Raw genomic sequence first — 16847 nt, 5'->3', positions numbered from 1 at the left:
CCGTCCCACAGGTGAAGGACATTTACTGTCCCACAGGTGAAGGACATTTACTGTCCCACAGGTGAAGGACATTCACCGTCCCACAGGTGAAGGACATTTACTGTCCCACAGGTGAAGGACATTAGCCGTCCCACAGGTGAAGGACATTCGCCGTCCCACAGGTGAAGGACATTCGCCGTCCCACAGGTGAAGGACATTCGCCGTCCCACAGGTGAAGGACATTTACTGTCCCACAGGTGAAGGACATTAGCCGTCCCACAGGTGAAGGACATTAGCCGTCCCACAGGTGAAGGACATTAGCCGTCCCACAGGTGAAGGACATTAGCCGTCCCACAGGTGAAGGACATTTACTGTCCCACAGGTGAAGGACATTAGCCGTCCCACAGGTGAAGGACATTAGCCGTCCCACAGGTGAAGGACATTCGCCGTCCCACAGGTGAAGGACATTAGCCGTCCCACAGGTGAAGGACATTAGCCGTCCCACAGGTGAAGGACATTTACTGTCCCACAGGTGAAGGACATTAGCCGTCCCACAGGTGAAGGACATTAGCCGTCCCACAGGTGAAGGACATTCGCCGTCCCACAGGTGAAGGACCGTGAACATCCCTCTAAGGGAGGGCAGGAAAGGCTCTATAGCACCATGTGCAAACGTGGTGTCCTGGTCATGCAGAGCTCTGCTGGACAGCCGGGGCAGAGTGACCTCACACCATTTCCTCTCTCAGGAGGCTGTGGCACCAGGCCTGTGCCTGTTCTTCAGCGGCCACCTCTTGGACACACGTGGTGCTGAAGTTCTACGTGAACTTCCTCCCACCAAATATCAGATGTTCTGTTCCTTAATTTTTATGGATCAAAAAAGAAAAGGGAGGAAGAGCCAAAGGTAGAAAACCCCCTGCAGCCCACGCAGGACTGTCTAGGTGGGAGGCAAATGAAACTTAATAGAAAATTTAAATTTTAAAATAGAAATAGGCATTTTAAAATTTAAAATGAAGAAAGTTTCATTATAATATTCCTATCCCCCTTGAAATAGACTTCTACAAAGTCCCCCCTGCTGGGTGGAGAGATTGCCGTGAAGCCCAAAGCCGCCAGGGTCAATGCAGGCCTCCCAGGCGGAGGGCGAAGGAGGGAGGAGAGCAGGCCAGCCAAGGCCCCGGAGCGCCACCCCCAGGATCTCGGCACAGCGCTGCCTCGGCAGACATCCCTGATCCCAGCATTCAGAGCTTCTCTGCTCACCCAGTTTCCCCACCTGCACCATGCTGCAAGCTGGGGCTGCCCTACCTACTGGGTCACCTTAGGTTAGGTGACGGGGGACACTCCCATGGAGACGCTCTGGCCTGGGTTCTCCTTCCTCGGGATTCTTCTACACGTCCACCAGGACACCTGGCCCCTGGCCTGACCCTCTAGACACTCCTGCCAATCAAGGGGGGCGCTGGAAGAGCCAAGTGGGTCCTCACTCTGGGGACGGCAGCGTGTCAGGTTGGAAGGGGCCGGGAGCTGGCTGTGTCTAGCTCAGGATGCCGGCAGCTCAGGAGACACTCTTCTCCCCACGAGCCCCTGTCGCTCCATTCTCCTGTGAATGAGTAAAACTGTCAGCCGGAGCGTGTCCCAACCACCAATCCCAAGGCTGCCCTGGGCCTGACTTGGCTGCCCTGGGTCCTCCAGGCCGTTCTGGGGGTGGGGACCTGGACAGAAGGTGCCATCACATTTCCATGTCGGGTAGGAAGGGGAGGTCAAGGTCAGAGAGTGCCTGGTGCCATGTCCAGTCAGAGCGCCCTGAGCTCTGGTGCTGACCCTTGACCAGGGCACCCTCTGGGATACCTGGCTGCACCTGGAACAGTGTGATGTCTTGTCCCCTCGGTGTTTTCCTGGGCTAGAGGCTGGCACCCAAGGCAGGCGGGTACAGAGAAGGTCTCTGGAGGAACTTTTCCCCCGGCACTGACCTATTCTAAATAATAAAGATGTTAGAAGTGAGAAACATAAGAAGAGCCCCTAGACACCGAGCAAACTGTGGGCATGTCATGGTAGCCGTTGGTATTTACTATTTTAGAAAGTACCGAAGCCACCTTTCCTTATTTGCAGGGGCACTTTCTGCTTAATAATTTATTAGAATTAGCTGTGTTGTTAATGGTAGGTAGTCGCAGGTTATGGAGAATCTGGTGTGTCTGAGATGTGTCTTCTGTAAAACTGCTCATGGGCCTTTGTAAAGGCAGGACACCCTGGTCCAGTAGAACATCACCCTGTGGCCTACTGGCTCCTGTACGGAATTGCCAGGTCTGTGGTTTATCAGCTGACACCTGGACTTCATTTTGTTTGGGGAATGGTGGTGGCAGATGACCACAGGAAAGTCGGCTGTCACAGCCCTCCCCGGAGCCCGGGGCTGAGGAGGGTTTCACCAGAGGCTGTTAGGTACAGAAGCTTCTGGAGGCTTTCAGTGGAGTGGAAGAAGTGTCTGTGGAGTGGGACTGCAGGAGGGCACTTTCAGCGGTGCTGCTGGTGGCATGTTGGGGTAGCAGAACCTCGGAGCCAGGAGCCTGAACGTATCCCCAGGGCTGTTTGTGAAAATGATCCTCAGGCAGCTTTGCAGGATCCTCCAGGTTTTGTAAACAATGCCGCTGGCGAGCTCCATCTCCATGCTGAGCTGCTCTGGGTTTACTTGGTGCCAGGCTAAGCAGCCCCCAAGATCCCTCTTGCTTTTGGTCGGGACAGTGGCAGGAGTGGAGGGAGAGGCGGGAGGCCTGGAGGCTGGAGAGCAGGATTCAACTTGTCCTCTGCTGCAGGCCTCCCTGAAAGGCCGTCTTCTCTGGTTCTTCTTCCCAGACCTCCCTTGTGCTAGAACTGTGCCCTGGGAGGTGGGGGGGGCAGGCGACGGGAGCTCCAGTGTCCTTCCTCCTGAGTCTGCCATGGAAACCCTGGGTCTGGGAGGGCTCTACTAACTTGCTGCTTGGAGCCCAGATGCTGGCACCACATGGAGTTGAGACCACCTGACCTCCCGGAATCGACCCACTGTGGGGAACCCAGGCAGGGCTCTGGGCATCGGGCCCTGCAGCTGGAGGCCTGTGTTCTGTCTGGGGCAACCTCTCCGGGGCCTCTGTCACTCCTGGGCGGCTCTTCAGCAGCTGCCTTGCTCCCCAGCAGTGTGCAGTCTCCAGGGCCTGCTCACTGCAGGGCAGGAAGGCCTGGGGAAGCACCCTAACTGGACCCCAGTGAAGCACAGATGGCCAGCCAGCACTGTGTCCCCAGATGAGAGCTGGGGCACTTAACGGTGCCCCCACCCCTCCTCCCTTGCAGTCTGTGAAGCCGGGTGGGGGCCTCAGCCCATGGACGGCTGCTCCTCCAGCAAGATGGTGGGGGTCCAGCCTGTGCCTTCCTCACTCTGCTTGGCCTCAGGGGTGAGGCTCACTGGCAGCCATGTGTAATTTCTCTCAGTTCTGGGCCCGAGGTTGGCTGGGGACAGCTGCTAGGACAGGTCTCGTGTTTGTATCACGCTTTCCTCAGTTCTGCATGGGTCCCAGCCGGCACGTGGAAGGGAGGCCGGTGTTCATCACACTCTGATTTCCCCCAGGAGGGAGGCTGGAGCCGGCCACAGTGGGAGACTGGGTTTCCAAGCACTCTGTTTTGAAGCCATAGTTGTGCCAGGACTTTGTAGGGCCAGGCACACAGAGACCCATTTAATGTGCCACACCCTTCAAGGCTGTCACCCATTTCACCAGGAAGGAGGAAGACGCACGGAGAGGTTGAGGACCTCTCTGTGATCAGGGCAGGGAACAGGCAGCCTGCGCTCTCACAGCCCCTCCAAGGCCAGGTGAGCGACATGCCAGAGGATTAGGAATGGGCAGAGCCAGGCTCGCGGGCATGCAGAGGCCTGCACAGCGCAACGATTCCTCGAGTCCTCCCAGAGGTTGGGCCCAACAGGCTGCCGCTCTCCAGTGCAGACCCGGCCCAGTGGGTGTCTGCAGCTGCAACAGAACGTGCCCCAATACGTCCTCATTGCACCGTTGGCGCGTGCAAAGGCCTTTGGGCGGCAGCAGCAAGCGCAGCGCAGCGTGGCCGACATTAAGGGTGCTTTGCTGTTAATGCTGACTTGGGGCCTTTGAGTTCAGGCCTCTTGAGCTTTCTCATTACAGATCTCATACTGTGTCACAGCGTCACTGAGTCAACCTGTGAAGAGACGTTTTATTAATTGTTCAGCTAAAGAAACCAAACTGTGGATTCCAGCGAAGGGCCCTGGTCTACAGAGGGACAAGTGGGGCTCTGAGCCTCTGGCCCGTGACATGAGGCATTTGGGCCCTACTTCTGCCTCTCTTTCCTTATTGTGGGCCTTTGGAAAAGTCCCTTTGCCGCTCTGGGCCCCAGTTTCCAATTGTAAAGTAAGGAGGTAGAGAAATTTGATTTCCAGTCTTACTTCCAGGCTGGTGGTATTTTGTTCTGTAACCTGAGAGGATCCTGGGTCCTCCGACCCTTGTTGTGATGTCATTTTTATGAAGTCCCTGGGGTCAGACTCCCTCTGTGTTATGGAGTGTGGATCCTCAGAAGGAGGCTGAGAGTGTGGGGGTTGGAGTAAAACTGGAAATGGCTGACGGGAAATCTCCCAGAGTCTGAAGCTTTTAATTCCGTGATTGCTCTTGAACTCTTTGGGTTATTTATGCATCCCAAAATTGAATATTTGGAAGCGATACCACATCATAGATCATGAACAAGGCAGAGAGCTCCCGATACCTTTGACCCCAGCTCTCACTGTGGCTGACACTGGGGCCAAGGGTGGCGCAGTGAGTTTTATACCAGCATTTACGTTCTCACCTTTCACTGTAGCAAAGTCCAGGAAAAAATCAATTAAGGATTTTCTTTTCCCTTAAATAATTGAAATCATGGCCAAAACTCGGGGCCACGGAGCTAAAGGAATTCCAGGCAGTCATTTATCCCACCATCTACTTGACAAGATACCGTGCTCTCCCAGTTTTCTCCACCTGCACAGGTTCGTAGCAGAGTGGCCCAGCTCCACCACGCGGGCCTGCCTGGGCCCTCAAGACCGTCTGTGCTCTCCATTTCAGGCCTGCAATGAGTTCACCACCCACGTGATGAACCTCCTCCGAGAGCAGAGCCGGACCAGGCCCATTTCCCCAAAGGAGATCGAGCGGATGGTCAGCATCATCCACCGCAAGTTCAGCTCCATCCAGATGCAGCTCAAGCAGAGCACGTGCGAGGCTGTCATGATCCTGCGTTCCCGGTTTCTAGATGCGCGGTGAGTGTCCTGGGGCTATGCTGGCCTCCTGAGCCACTGAAGAGGGTGGGCTTTGGTTGGCGCTCTTGAAAGGCTCTGGCTGTACCACATTACTGCTGAGCCAGGCAGTGACCCGACGATGGCTGCCAGGTCTTGTGTGACAGGCTGGGAGAACGGTGGGCCGCTGGTCTCAGGCAGGCAGAGGGGGCAGTGCTGGGAAGCTGCGGGTTTGGAGGGATGGTTTCCTCCCTCTGCTACTCCCTCTGGTGAGCCCCAAGGATGACAGCTCTGGTTGGGGGGTTGTTCTCCCAGCACTGAGCACCTGTCTCACGTGCGTCTCACCTGGGGCCCCTGGTCAGCTGACCGGCAAGGTGCAGTCAGCATGCCCTAGTGCACCCTTCTCTAAGAGCGCCAGGTTGGCCTGTTGGGAGGCGCGGTCTCCTCCTCCCACACAGGCAGAGAGCAGCTCAGTTCAGTTCGGCAGTATTTGTGAGTTGATTAGCATGTGCCGTACTCCGGGCTGTCTCGGGAGTTCAGGGACAGGGAGGTCTGGTCCCTCAGGCATAGAGAGGAAGGAGGCTGCCTGCTGTGGGCCCAGCTGGTAGACAGCATCTGTCTGGCACTGCTCACTGTGACGTTATGAGCCCCATGCACCCCACTGAGAACACGCCATGAAGGTCCTTTCAGGTGCTCCAGAACCAAACAAAGGACAGACCACCCAGCCCTGGCCCTCCTGTGCCGGAGCCAGGACTTTCCCAATTCCTTGGGTTCTGCCCACTCTTGGCATCTGGTTTGCAAGATGGTGATTACCATTTCTCATCTGCTCTGGAAGGATACCCTGACAATTGGCCTGGCACACGCGAGGTCTGCTGTTCATCTTGAACACGGATGCCGCCGTCCAGCTCCCCAGGTCCCGAGGGTGCCCCCATCGGTGGTGCTGATCACGGGGGGTCAGGTGTGCCTGTTAGTCCTGCCAGGGGACCCCCTTTTCAGTCAGACAGAAAGATTCCCTGCTCTCCTGGACCTCCACCTTGAAGCCACAGAGCTCTGCTGTGTTCCTCGTCACAGTTCTGTTCCTTGGGCCATGGGCCCCGCAGGGCTCCGGGCCTCTCCTCCCACTCCCTCCTCCGTGCCCTGGCTGCAGGGAGTACGCGGTGTGGATACCAGCTAGCAGACCCCGCCTCAGGATCAAGGGAAGACAAAGGCAGCACTTCCAGGCTGGGTCCAGCGAGGCAGTGGGAGTGGGCGGTCAGCTGGCGCGGGACCCTCTGGGCGTCGCCCTCGGCCCATGGCCCGCGCCAGCCTGGCTGCGTCTGTGTGCCGGGCGGGGATGGCGGCCTGTCTGGGCCCTTCCTGTGCCATAGCTGACTGGCTGCCTGTGCAGCTCACATCCCCATGGTAACTCCCTAGTTAAAATTCGGAGTTGGCATTTATGTTGGCAGAGATCGAAAAAAGAAAAGTTGGGCCCAGACTGGGTTCTTTTCAAGAAAGAGATGGGAGAAAAGGACGGAGCAGATGCCTTGTCTCCCTGGGTTTCTTCCTGCAGTGATTCCCCTGTGCCCAGCTGAAGGTCAGACTCCAGGAGACGCCAGGCACGGCTGACTTGTGCACAGTGCTCCACCTCCACAGCCCCTGCCTGGATCGTCCCTCAGCACCAGAAGGACAGTTGCTTTAAGACAGGTCTCTTTCTCTCTTGGGCTGTGACCTTTGAATCATTGTGTCTGAGCCAAGATTGGAAACTGGAACACTGACCCATTGTCCTGTTGGGATCATCTTTCACTGTGGATGTGCTCGTTATTGGAAAGAGCATCGCCCACATGCCAGCCAAATGCCTTTCCCAGCCCAGAAGGAAATATTTGCCCCGACTTGCTGACGGGGAGGTCAACAGCCCGTCTCCAGGACCACTCACCATGGTCGGGAGGGAGAGGAAGTAGACCTCACTTAGAGCCACTGCAGCACTCTCTGCCGGGGACCTGCTACTCCACAGGGGTCTCATGGGCAGGGCCTCATCCAAAAAAGATTTCATGGAAGACAAATAAAACACCAAGAGGGCTGGCCTTCATAACAGGATTAGTGTCCTGACCAGTAGGTAGGTGGAGGCGGCTGCTGATACTTTGTTGGGGACACGCCTTGTCTTAGCTTTCTAATGCTGTGCAGCAGATTAGCACAGACTTAACGCTTACAACAACCAGTTCCTGCTGGTGGGCCTGGGCCGGGCTCTGCAGGGTCCTCAGCTCTGGTCCTGCAGGATGAGAGGGAGGTGTGGTCTGCTCAGGCCGAGCCCATCTGCCGCTCAGGGCCCCTCCTGTGCTCTTCTAGCTGTTGGCAGATCCTTGTGGTGGAGGAGCCGAGAGCTGCGTTCCCAGACGCCTCACCTCCATACGCAGGTCACAGTGGCCCTCCTGAGGGCTGGCAGGAGAAACTCCACATTAAGGCTTAACCCACTCTCCCTTCTCATCTACTCCACGTCAGCTGACTGGTCACCTGGCCCAAGGGCCCTATCCCATCGTGTTCCCATCCCAGCCTCTCGCCAGGGAAGACCAACACGCCAGGGTCAGGCCCTGGGTTCCTGTCACTGTGCTTCTCAGCAGGGGCCTGGGCTGGGCCTGTCCTGCATGGGCTACTTCCTTTCTCTCTTGCCCATGTTGACCAGACTCCAGTAGAGCTGGCCTTGGAAGCAGCACCCCTGCACTCCCTCCACATTCAGCATCTTCCTCTCATGCTGTGGACCAGCACTGTGCCACACAGGTATTGCTCAAGACAGGAAAAACGCTTTCCTTAAAGAGAGTGGGCAGAACTTACTAACCCCCGAAGGTTTTTCAGCAAAAGTGGGAACGATCTTTCCGTAACATTTTGTGGGAGATAGCGATACTAACACAGACACTCACTGCTGCTCTTGAAGGGAGTTACCTAAGGAGAGGTCGCAGGAGAGGAAGGCAGCCAGCGAGGACTGTCTGTGACTGTCTGACTTACTCGTGTCCCTGATTGGGCTCATCACTGGTGGGAGCCGGTGTCAACCACTGGAATGACAAAGAGGATAAAAATGCATGTAAATGTGGGCCCTGCTTTCACAGAGCCCATGACCTCTTGGGACAAACCACACTCAAGAAGGATGGGACGTGGCAGGTAGAGTGACATAGTTCCACCACAGCAAGCCCCGCCCCCTCCCCCACCCCCGGCACTTGCTCTGCATCAGACACGGCCGCCAGCTCCTCTGAAATGTGGTTCCTACCCTGGAAGGCACTGCCTGGTAGGTAACCTGTGGCACTTACAGTGGAGAGAGGTGCACAGAAGAGGCAGGGGGCCTGAGAGCCTCCAAGGCCGCTGGTCACACAGAAGGCTGTGCTCAGGCTGCAAAGTTCTGCAGAGGGGGGTGAGGCCCAAGGGACAGGACAGAGTCACCAGGAACTTGGGGCCCACGAGAGCTCCGAACCTGCCTCCTGACCTGCAAAACCCTCAGTGCTGGCGAGGATGGGGGCTCGGGGGCACTTGGAGAGTTCTGTGATTGCACGGAATTGGAATTCCGGCTACAACCTGCAGACCCTGATGACCTTGGATGAGTGACTTATCTTCCCAACAACTCAGCTTTATTTCTGTATCAATGGGCCAATTCTGTAAGTGGGAACAAACAGGATACTATGAAAAGCAAACAGCAGAGAGTCCAGATCACGGTCTGCGCACCAGCATCCGCAGCAGGAATGACGGGCCGCGGGCTTTCCACAGGTGCCTGCCACCTCATCGTGCCGTCGGTCGTTAGCGGCCTGAATGGATCCTGGCTCAGGAAGCTTCCTCCAGGGATTCTCCTGAAGACCGCGGAACTGGCCGAGGCCCTGGGGGAGCCGCTGTTGAGGCCGGGGTGCCCGCTAGGGCAGATGCAAGTCTGAAGCACCTTTGCATCTGTGCAGATGTTCAGGGGAGTGTTCTTACCTGAGACCTTCCTGCCTCCCTGCACAGGGATGCAAGTAGGCCACCACAGACCTCTGTGCTCTCCGTGGTCTAGAGTTCTGTCTCCAGAGTGCTGCTTGGCGCTGCCTCTGAAGCCGTCTGTCTGCAGCTGCACTGTCTGTCTGTTACATGACTACAAGTGTGAATTAATTAAAATATCAGATAATAACAACATTCTAAAAACTAGTCCTCAGCTGCCCCAGCTGTGTTTCAGCTGCAAAGCAGACTTGAGGCTGATGGTCACCGCATCGGACAGCACAGACATGGAAAAAGCACTGCTGGACAGCCCGCCGCCAAGATAGCCATGCCCCCAGGGCTGGAGCAAAAGGGACAGATGCGAAAGGACAGAACTGGCAGGACTGGCTTTGGGGACAGCCGTTCACCAGGCCCAGGAAGCAGCAGAGTTTAGTCACACCCAGGATTGGCACCAGCTGGGACTGAAAGAGTTGAGTGCATGAATGAATTAGCAACCACGGAAGTGGAGTCGGAGGGGCCACCCAGTAACGTGGGTGCAGGACAATGGAGCCGGCTTGGTGGGAGGTGGAATTAGTTCTGGAAACTGTTGGGAGCTGCCTGGACATGCAGTGGACATGGTGATGGCTGCCTGAGGTACACTTATGGTCTGTGACCCCCCTGGGTCTCACCACCGCCAGTCTTATGAAAAACGTCTACCGGGGCCCTGTGATTCTAAAGGTTCCTGTCCCTGGAACACTGTGTTGTCCAGCAACATTATTCAGCCTCCATGTTTCTTAAGTTAAAAACCAAGATACTCAACTGTCAGAGCATCCAACGGGTTTGAAGTCATGGGTGTCCACTGACTGTGCTGGTCAGGCCTCCAGCCACCACTCGGAAACCAGGTGCCACCCTCTTACCTTCAGAAAGGGTTGTTCTCACTGTCTCCCGAAACTCTGAAATGCCCTGATCCTAGGGCCCCCAAGGGCCTTGACAGAGACAGCTTCCATACAGGTGGTAAGCGCGTCCAGGGGCGGGGGCCCTCTCCAGCTGTCCACTCCACCCACAGCACCGCCATTCCAGAGGCTTCCCGGAGCGCAGTTGGAAGAGTCCCATCATGCTCATGCAGACAGGGAGGGGAGGCCCAAGGCTCTCCCAGGCAGGGGATTTCGGCCTGTTCCCCAGGCCTAGGACCCTTGCCTTCAGCAGAGCAGCAGCCAGGGGGTGTCTCAGGACAAGCTGGAGCCGGAGCCACGAGGCTGCCTTCCCCGGAGTTCGGCCTGCAGGAGCTTTTATCACATGCCTCTTCTTACTTGGGCTTTTTAATCCAATCTGTCCAATTTCTGATGCTGGGTGACCCGGAAACTCAGCATGATTTGGGAGAGTGACTTGGGCTTGGCATAATCTGGACAGATGTGGTTAATACCTGTGGACAGATGGTGTTCATCCGGTAAAATCAGGCACTTTATTGTGTTAATTAATCCAAGTGGGACCCTGGAAACACAACATTAGCTGAATTTCCTGTCTACCAAGGCCATCAGTGCTTTCTGTTGGCTAAATTGGGAAATTCTGTATCTGGACATAACCAGGAGGTTCCGGAAATCTTTTCTATAAGGAAAAGCTTTTGATAAAAGCCAGAAAGACTAAAGTGCTAATAGAGCTAATTTAAAGATGAAGGGCCCACCACGTCAAGGAGGCCACGCAGGTCTGCAAGGAGCGCAGCCTCCCTAAGCAGCTCCCAGCCAGCTGCAGGCCTTGGCTGGGTGGAAGTACAGGGATTCTCACTTCAAATTAGTTCAATTAGCACGTTTTTGTGAAAAGGCAGAAAAATGCTTTCATTCAGAAGTGGCCTCCTTCCTTTTGGCCACCTGTGTGTGAGAAAGGTTTCGTGGGCTTTGTTTTACCACTTAGCAGCTGTTCTTGCTCAGAAGGGCCACTTCTCTCCTTTTGAGGGAAGCGGAGCAGTCAGGGGTGATTTCAGTCTGTTCCCTGCCCTCTTCCCCAGGTGCCTTTTAAATGCTGCATGCATTTGCACGGGGATAGAGTGGACAGAAAGCGATAACTTATTTTTAACTGTGGCTGCAGGGTCTGCCTAATCGTTAGGAGGCAGTTTGCTAGAAGGAAGAGGCTGCGTTTGTTCCACAGGCGGGCAGACCTGAATGAAGCCGGGGCCCCACGGCAGGCCAGCCGAGACCTTTCAAGCAGTTGTTCATCTGTGCCTAGGAGGAGCCTCACTAGCTGAGAAAAGAGAATTCCAGGGCTGATAGCCAGCCGAGCAGAGAGACCTGGGGCCACCCAGGGCCAGCTTCAGCCTGCTGGGCACTCTGCTGGGCATTCGTCTGGCTGCATTTCCCTGCTATGCTCACCTGGGGGCTCAGGAGGGCTCTCTTCACCGTTGTCAGTGAAGCAACCCGAATCACCAGCCTGGGGTTCCGCACCAAGAGGGCCCCACCTCTGAGACTTCCTGCTCCTCCTCGCAGCTCTGTGCAAATGTGTCTGCATCCCTTTCTTTAGACCCGGTGAAGGGGTGCACACTTCCAGGGGTTCTGGCATCCAGTCCCCGGCCACTCTAATTCTCCTTTTGCTCAAAAATGTGCCTTTCCCCAGAAGTCGGTCCTATTCTCTCCCTTCTTGTGCTTATATGAGATAAAGGTTTTATTGTTGTTACCTTTCCTTTCTCTTTACAAAGGCGGAAGAGACGGAATTTCAACAAGCAAGCCACGGAGATCCTGAACGAGTACTTCTATTCCCACCTCAGCAACCCTTACCCCAGTGAGGAAGCAAAAGAGGAGCTAGCCAAGAAGTGTGGCATCACGGTCTCGCAGGTAAGAAGCCCCAGGCCGCACGGCGGGTCTGCCTCGCTGGGCGTCTGAGCCCCGTGAGGCCAGGTGAGGAGGAGGAGGGCAGAGTGGAAAGAGCACCAAGGCCCTCCCCACAGAGCACTCGTGCTGCAGAGGGAGGTCCTCGCACCCAGGAGCTCTGGGTCTCCCCTGTGACCTGCTGAGGTCTTCAACACGCCTCCCCCACCAACCCAGGAATGAAGCTGGTCATCAAGTAGCCATTCAGGGCAAAGGACTGCAGTGTCTTCCCCACCGTGCTGAGCCCACACCTGTGGACTGAAGGCCTCTGTTTCGTCACCACCACACTGGGTGGTTGCACATGTCACAAGTGCCTCTGACTTGGGAAGGCACCTCATGTCACCCTGTTGGGCCTGGAGTCCTCAATGTCACTGTGAGGAAGCAAGGTGGGAGACTCAGTGGACCTGGATCTAGATACACAGACGATGCGGACACAGGACACACACTATGTGTTTCCTTTTCCTTCCCTGGAGGATCCACCCAGTCTCCTCCTTCAGTCTGAACCTCAAATATCAACCAACTCCCATCTCATGGCGAGCAGCGCGATAGCTCTGAAATCTCCCAGAGAAACTTCCTCAGGATTCTGTCACTCACAAGAGAACGAAATGTATCTAGATCAGGAGCAGGATGGGAGACAGCGGGGAAGGCCACTGGGGCAGACGCGTCACGTGTCACTTTTTGCCGAGAGTGGGTGCTCCTTGGCCCAAATCCCCGGCTTCCACTGCTCCCCACAGGGGCTGGGCCCGTCCGTGAGCAACAGGCCCCGTCAGAACCAGAGCCCATGAGAGGGGCTTGGAATGGTAGGACGGCCGAGGCCCCACCAGCCCTGGGTGCTGCTGTGGTGAGAGCCCTCAGACCGTCTGTCAGCTGAGGCAGAGGACAGACATCCCGAGGTGCCGTGACACAGCCAAAGGTCGCCTCCAGCCTCAGCAGCTCTGGGAAAGCTGGAGTGGGGACCACACTCACGCGGCCTAGTGTTTTCCGAGGGCTGCAGCCTTCTGGTCCAGATCTAGACCCTGGTTTGCCAAGCACATGCGCTTTCCTGCTGTTGGCTGCAGTTTGCTGAGTGAGGGCTTCCGGGATGAAGCACCTTCATTGGAAAATCAGAGAAGTTCAGCCGTGGCCTCTTCTCCTTCTACAGAAGGATTGAACGGCCCTGTGCATGACGTCCAGGTCTGGGGTGGAGAATTGCAAGCCCCTCTCACAGTGAAAGAGATGGTTCCCAGCTGGTCTGTGGGAGATCTGCAGAGACCGGGCCCGTCCCACCGACCGGCCTTCGTGGTGAGACTCGGTGCAGTGCAGTGCTCATGGAGATGTCTCGTGCTCCGCTGCCCTTCTCTCTCCTCGCCACCCCAGGGCCGGCCTGCTGTTCCTTCCTCGTCACACCTGTCCCTCCCACAGCAGCCCAGCTGTCTGCATGTGCCAACAGCCCTGCTGGGAGGCACCATGGTGCGCGCTTCACAAAAGACCACGAGGCAAGAGCCCATTTCCAGCACCGTCGACTGGGGGAACTCTCGGGGTTCACTCTTCCCTCTGGGGTCTTAGCTGAGCCCTCTGTCAGTTAGGGTTGGTTGGATCACGTGGTGTGTCGAACTGGCCCCCAGTCCCCAAGCCAAGGGGACTCACTGCCTCCTCTGTTGTTTCTGGCCAGCACCCTCCTCGAGAATCTCCCGCCCTGGCCTCCTCCCTGCCATTCTACTGGGTCCTCCTCCCTCCTGGTCACTCGCTCTTCTTGGAGGGCCCGCTCCCGACCTGCTCAGGAACTGTTTGTTCTCTCTTTCACTGGAAGCTCTACAAGCCCTACCCAATGGCCCTTGACCTCGTTTTGACACCGGTTCTTTGGCAATCTGCTAAGAGCTATTGATTCCTCCCATGACCCAAAGCAAAAGCATGCTCACAGACCCAAGTCCACCTGAAGTGCACCCAGGACCTCGCTCCCTGGAGCCCAGCCAGCCTCCTCTCACCCAGCTGTTCCATGCACGGACATAGAGCCACATCAGCACCACCCAGGGCTGGGAGAAACCTCAGTCCCCAGCCCCGGAGCAGGCTGTTTCCGCAGCTCTCCTGAGCACTTGGCTGTGAAAGCTCTCTCTGCATGCTCAGCACAAACGTGCCTCTGCTCAAGTGTCCGGAAGGGACTTCTCTCCCAGGACACCAGGCTACACCTCATCTGCCTCCTGGCTATTGCTCTGCACCCCCCCCCCCCCCCCGTCTTCCAACTCGGCCCGTTCACGATTCAAATCCAACTCTCCCGAGGAAATCTGTACTTGCCTCCGTCCTGCCGGGTTACCTATGCAGCCCTGGCCACCTGGGCAGCCCTGGCCCTCGCCCACTAGGCCTCCATCCGTGGCTGTGGGACGTGAATGCAGCTTTGACATTCGACCTTCCGGGTCGCAGTGCAGATTGTGCTAAACTGACCCCCACGTCCCTGCTCCCTCTTCCTCCTGTTCTCACACACAGCTTGGACCTCGGGCCTGCCTTCTTCCTGGAAAGTCCTCCTGAACTGCTTCATCTTTTCCTTTCTTACAGTTTCCTCCCTTTGTGCTTCCTCCCTGTCCTATTTATAAGTTCTTAAAAAAAAAAAAAAAAAAAGATGACCCTGATTGATTCACATAAGTGGCAAAAGTGACATCAAGGAAAACCAAAGTTTCAAGGTGGCATTAGATGGCAGTGGCCCTGTGTGGATGGTGCCCCTCCCCTCCTCCAGTGTGACTCTTTTCCTGCATCAACAATGAAACAGGCACTTTGTTGTGGAACCCTTTCTCTCTCTGCTGGTATCACAGTGGTGCAGTTTGATCTCTATAGCAGCGACTTGGAGATTCTGCTCTAGGTTAAACTGTGCAGGCCTCCAGGGGCCACCTTACACCATGTTTTACCTTTGTGGATGCATTTAAAAAGCAAATACGACTTTGCACAAATTTTCTTTGTCTGCCATTGTTCAGGGGCTGAATATAAATCACATGTAAGCTGTGCTCCATGTGTGACCGATGCACCTCCCCTCACCAAATTGTGGTTTGTTTTCTAATTACACAAGACCACCACATTTTAGTTCAAGATCTCATCTGAAATGTGGGGTTGGCGCTTACCTCCCCAGCAGGGGTTGGGGTGAACTTGAGCTGCACTGAGTCTCCATTTGAGCCTGAAAGAGGTCTTGGTGCAAGTGGGCAGAGGCCCCCAACCAGGCCAGGAACACTGCAGGGAGAACACTGAGGGGCAGACCAACAAACGAAAGTGAGTTGGGTTTGTGGTGTTTATTGGCATCTTCCATTAAAGCCTGGAATTCACAGGAATCAGCTGTGGGCTTCCATTTCTCTTGTGTGGCCACCACCAAGCTTTGCAGGAAACACCCAGTGAAATGTGCTGGGTTGGGTTATGGGGATCCTCAGGGGCAACACATGACAGCTAAGAATCTAAGTCCACATTAGAGCTATTTAACTTCCAAGCCATTGAAACCAACCTGTGCATGAAAACACCCGTCTGTCGATAGAGACTTACGTGGTTATCTAAAGGTCTTTGTGTTTTGATTGTGCTCCTGATGCATTGACTTTAGTGTCCTAAATTGGGAGGTAAACAAATTTAATATGCTTACCCTAAGCTAAAAGAGTCCTAGCTTAAATGAGCAGATTCTCTGTAGAACAACTTCCATCAATGGTTTTGCGAAATTTCAGTTGCCTTAACAAGGGGATCTTCTGTGAGGTTGCTCCTTCTGAGCCCTTATTCAGATCCCCAAATTGATGCTGCAGCCTAAGACCCTCGCCTGTGTGTCAATACGCCCCTCCTTCCTTCTGCAGAGCTTCTGAAGGATAAGACATTAACTTTGTGACTTCTCTTAAATCACTCCAGGTATCAAACTGGTTTGGAAATAAGAGAATCCGGTACAAGAAGAACATAGGTAAATTTCAAGAGGAAGCCAATATCTACGCTGCCAAAACGGCGGTTACTGCCACCAACGTGTCAGCCCACGGAAGCCAAGCTAACTCGCCCTCCACCCCCAACTCCGCTGGTCAGTGCTTCCTTTGATCTGGGGGCTCAGTCTCCATCTTACACTCATTTTCTATGTTGGGTTTTGGTTTTGTTTCTGGTTTTATCTTATTTCTGTTTCTTTTCTTTTTCTTGTTTAAATGAAGAATTTAATAGTCCCTCACGTTCATTGGTAAGATTTTCAAACAGCATAGGTGAAAAACTCGTGTTCTAGACAGCTCCACCCTCCCTTCCAGCCATCATCCCCTCCCGAGACCACACTGGGAAATCTCGAACTTATTCCATATCAAGGTGTGATTTTGAAAATTCAGTGAGACTGTGAGAAGCATTTTGCACAAATGAAGGACTCCATAAACATGAGCTGTTATTGCTGTTGAAATTAAAAGCGCACCGTGGAGTGGGCCTGATAGTTGATTCACTCATTTCTTTCTTCACGGGTTGTGGTAGAATTTTATTCCTCTTTGCTTCATTAAAATAACCTTCTCCCTAGCATTCTATTTTAAAAACTTTCAAATTCTACAGAAAAGTTGAATCTGTATATGCGTTTGGCTATATTTCACAATTGACAGCTCTCGGGCTCCTCCTTAAATCTTCCTCTGTGAGACGTAGCATGACCTGCGGGCATCACGTGAAAGTGGCAGGCACCGTGGCCGGGACCTCCAAAGCACCAGCAGGATCACCCGCGAACAAGATGCTTTCTTACAAAACCAAGAGCACATCACCAGGACCCCAATCCTACATGCTGTTAATGTAGAATACGGAGGCCGGTTCAGATATACCTAACGGGTCCTAAAATGTCCTTTTAAAATAAGCTTTTGATCCCACTAACTGTGCAGATTGATGGGTTCCAATGAGACATCCCCAACATGCACATATCAGGCTCTGACCCTGTCCAC

General features: G+C 54.8%; 1 protein-coding gene across 4 annotated transcripts in view; it reads left to right on the top strand.

Annotated features, from left to right (window-relative positions):
* The window catches only part of PBX1 (PBX homeobox 1), a 244509-nt gene that overhangs the window by 195134 nt on the left and 32528 nt on the right, over positions 1-16847 (top strand). For 3 of the 4 annotated variants that reach the window (XM_081297029.1, XM_081297026.1, XM_081297028.1), the window contains 3 exons: positions 5046-5236; positions 11802-11937; positions 15814-15973. In XM_081297029.1, coding sequence (XP_081153155.1) covers positions 5046-5236; positions 11802-11937; positions 15814-15973 — 487 coding nt within the window. The remainder of the gene's footprint in view (positions 1-5045; positions 5237-11801; positions 11938-15813; positions 15974-16847) is intronic. The other variant, XM_081297027.1, reaches the window with a different exon arrangement.

This window comes from Spermophilus citellus, assembly GCF_964194105.1.
Source record: "Spermophilus citellus genome assembly, chromosome: 6".
NCBI lineage: Eukaryota > Metazoa > Chordata > Mammalia > Rodentia > Sciuridae > Spermophilus > Spermophilus citellus.
Note: the sequence above shows the minus strand (reverse complement) of the source record. Positions and strands in the feature narration are given on the sequence as shown.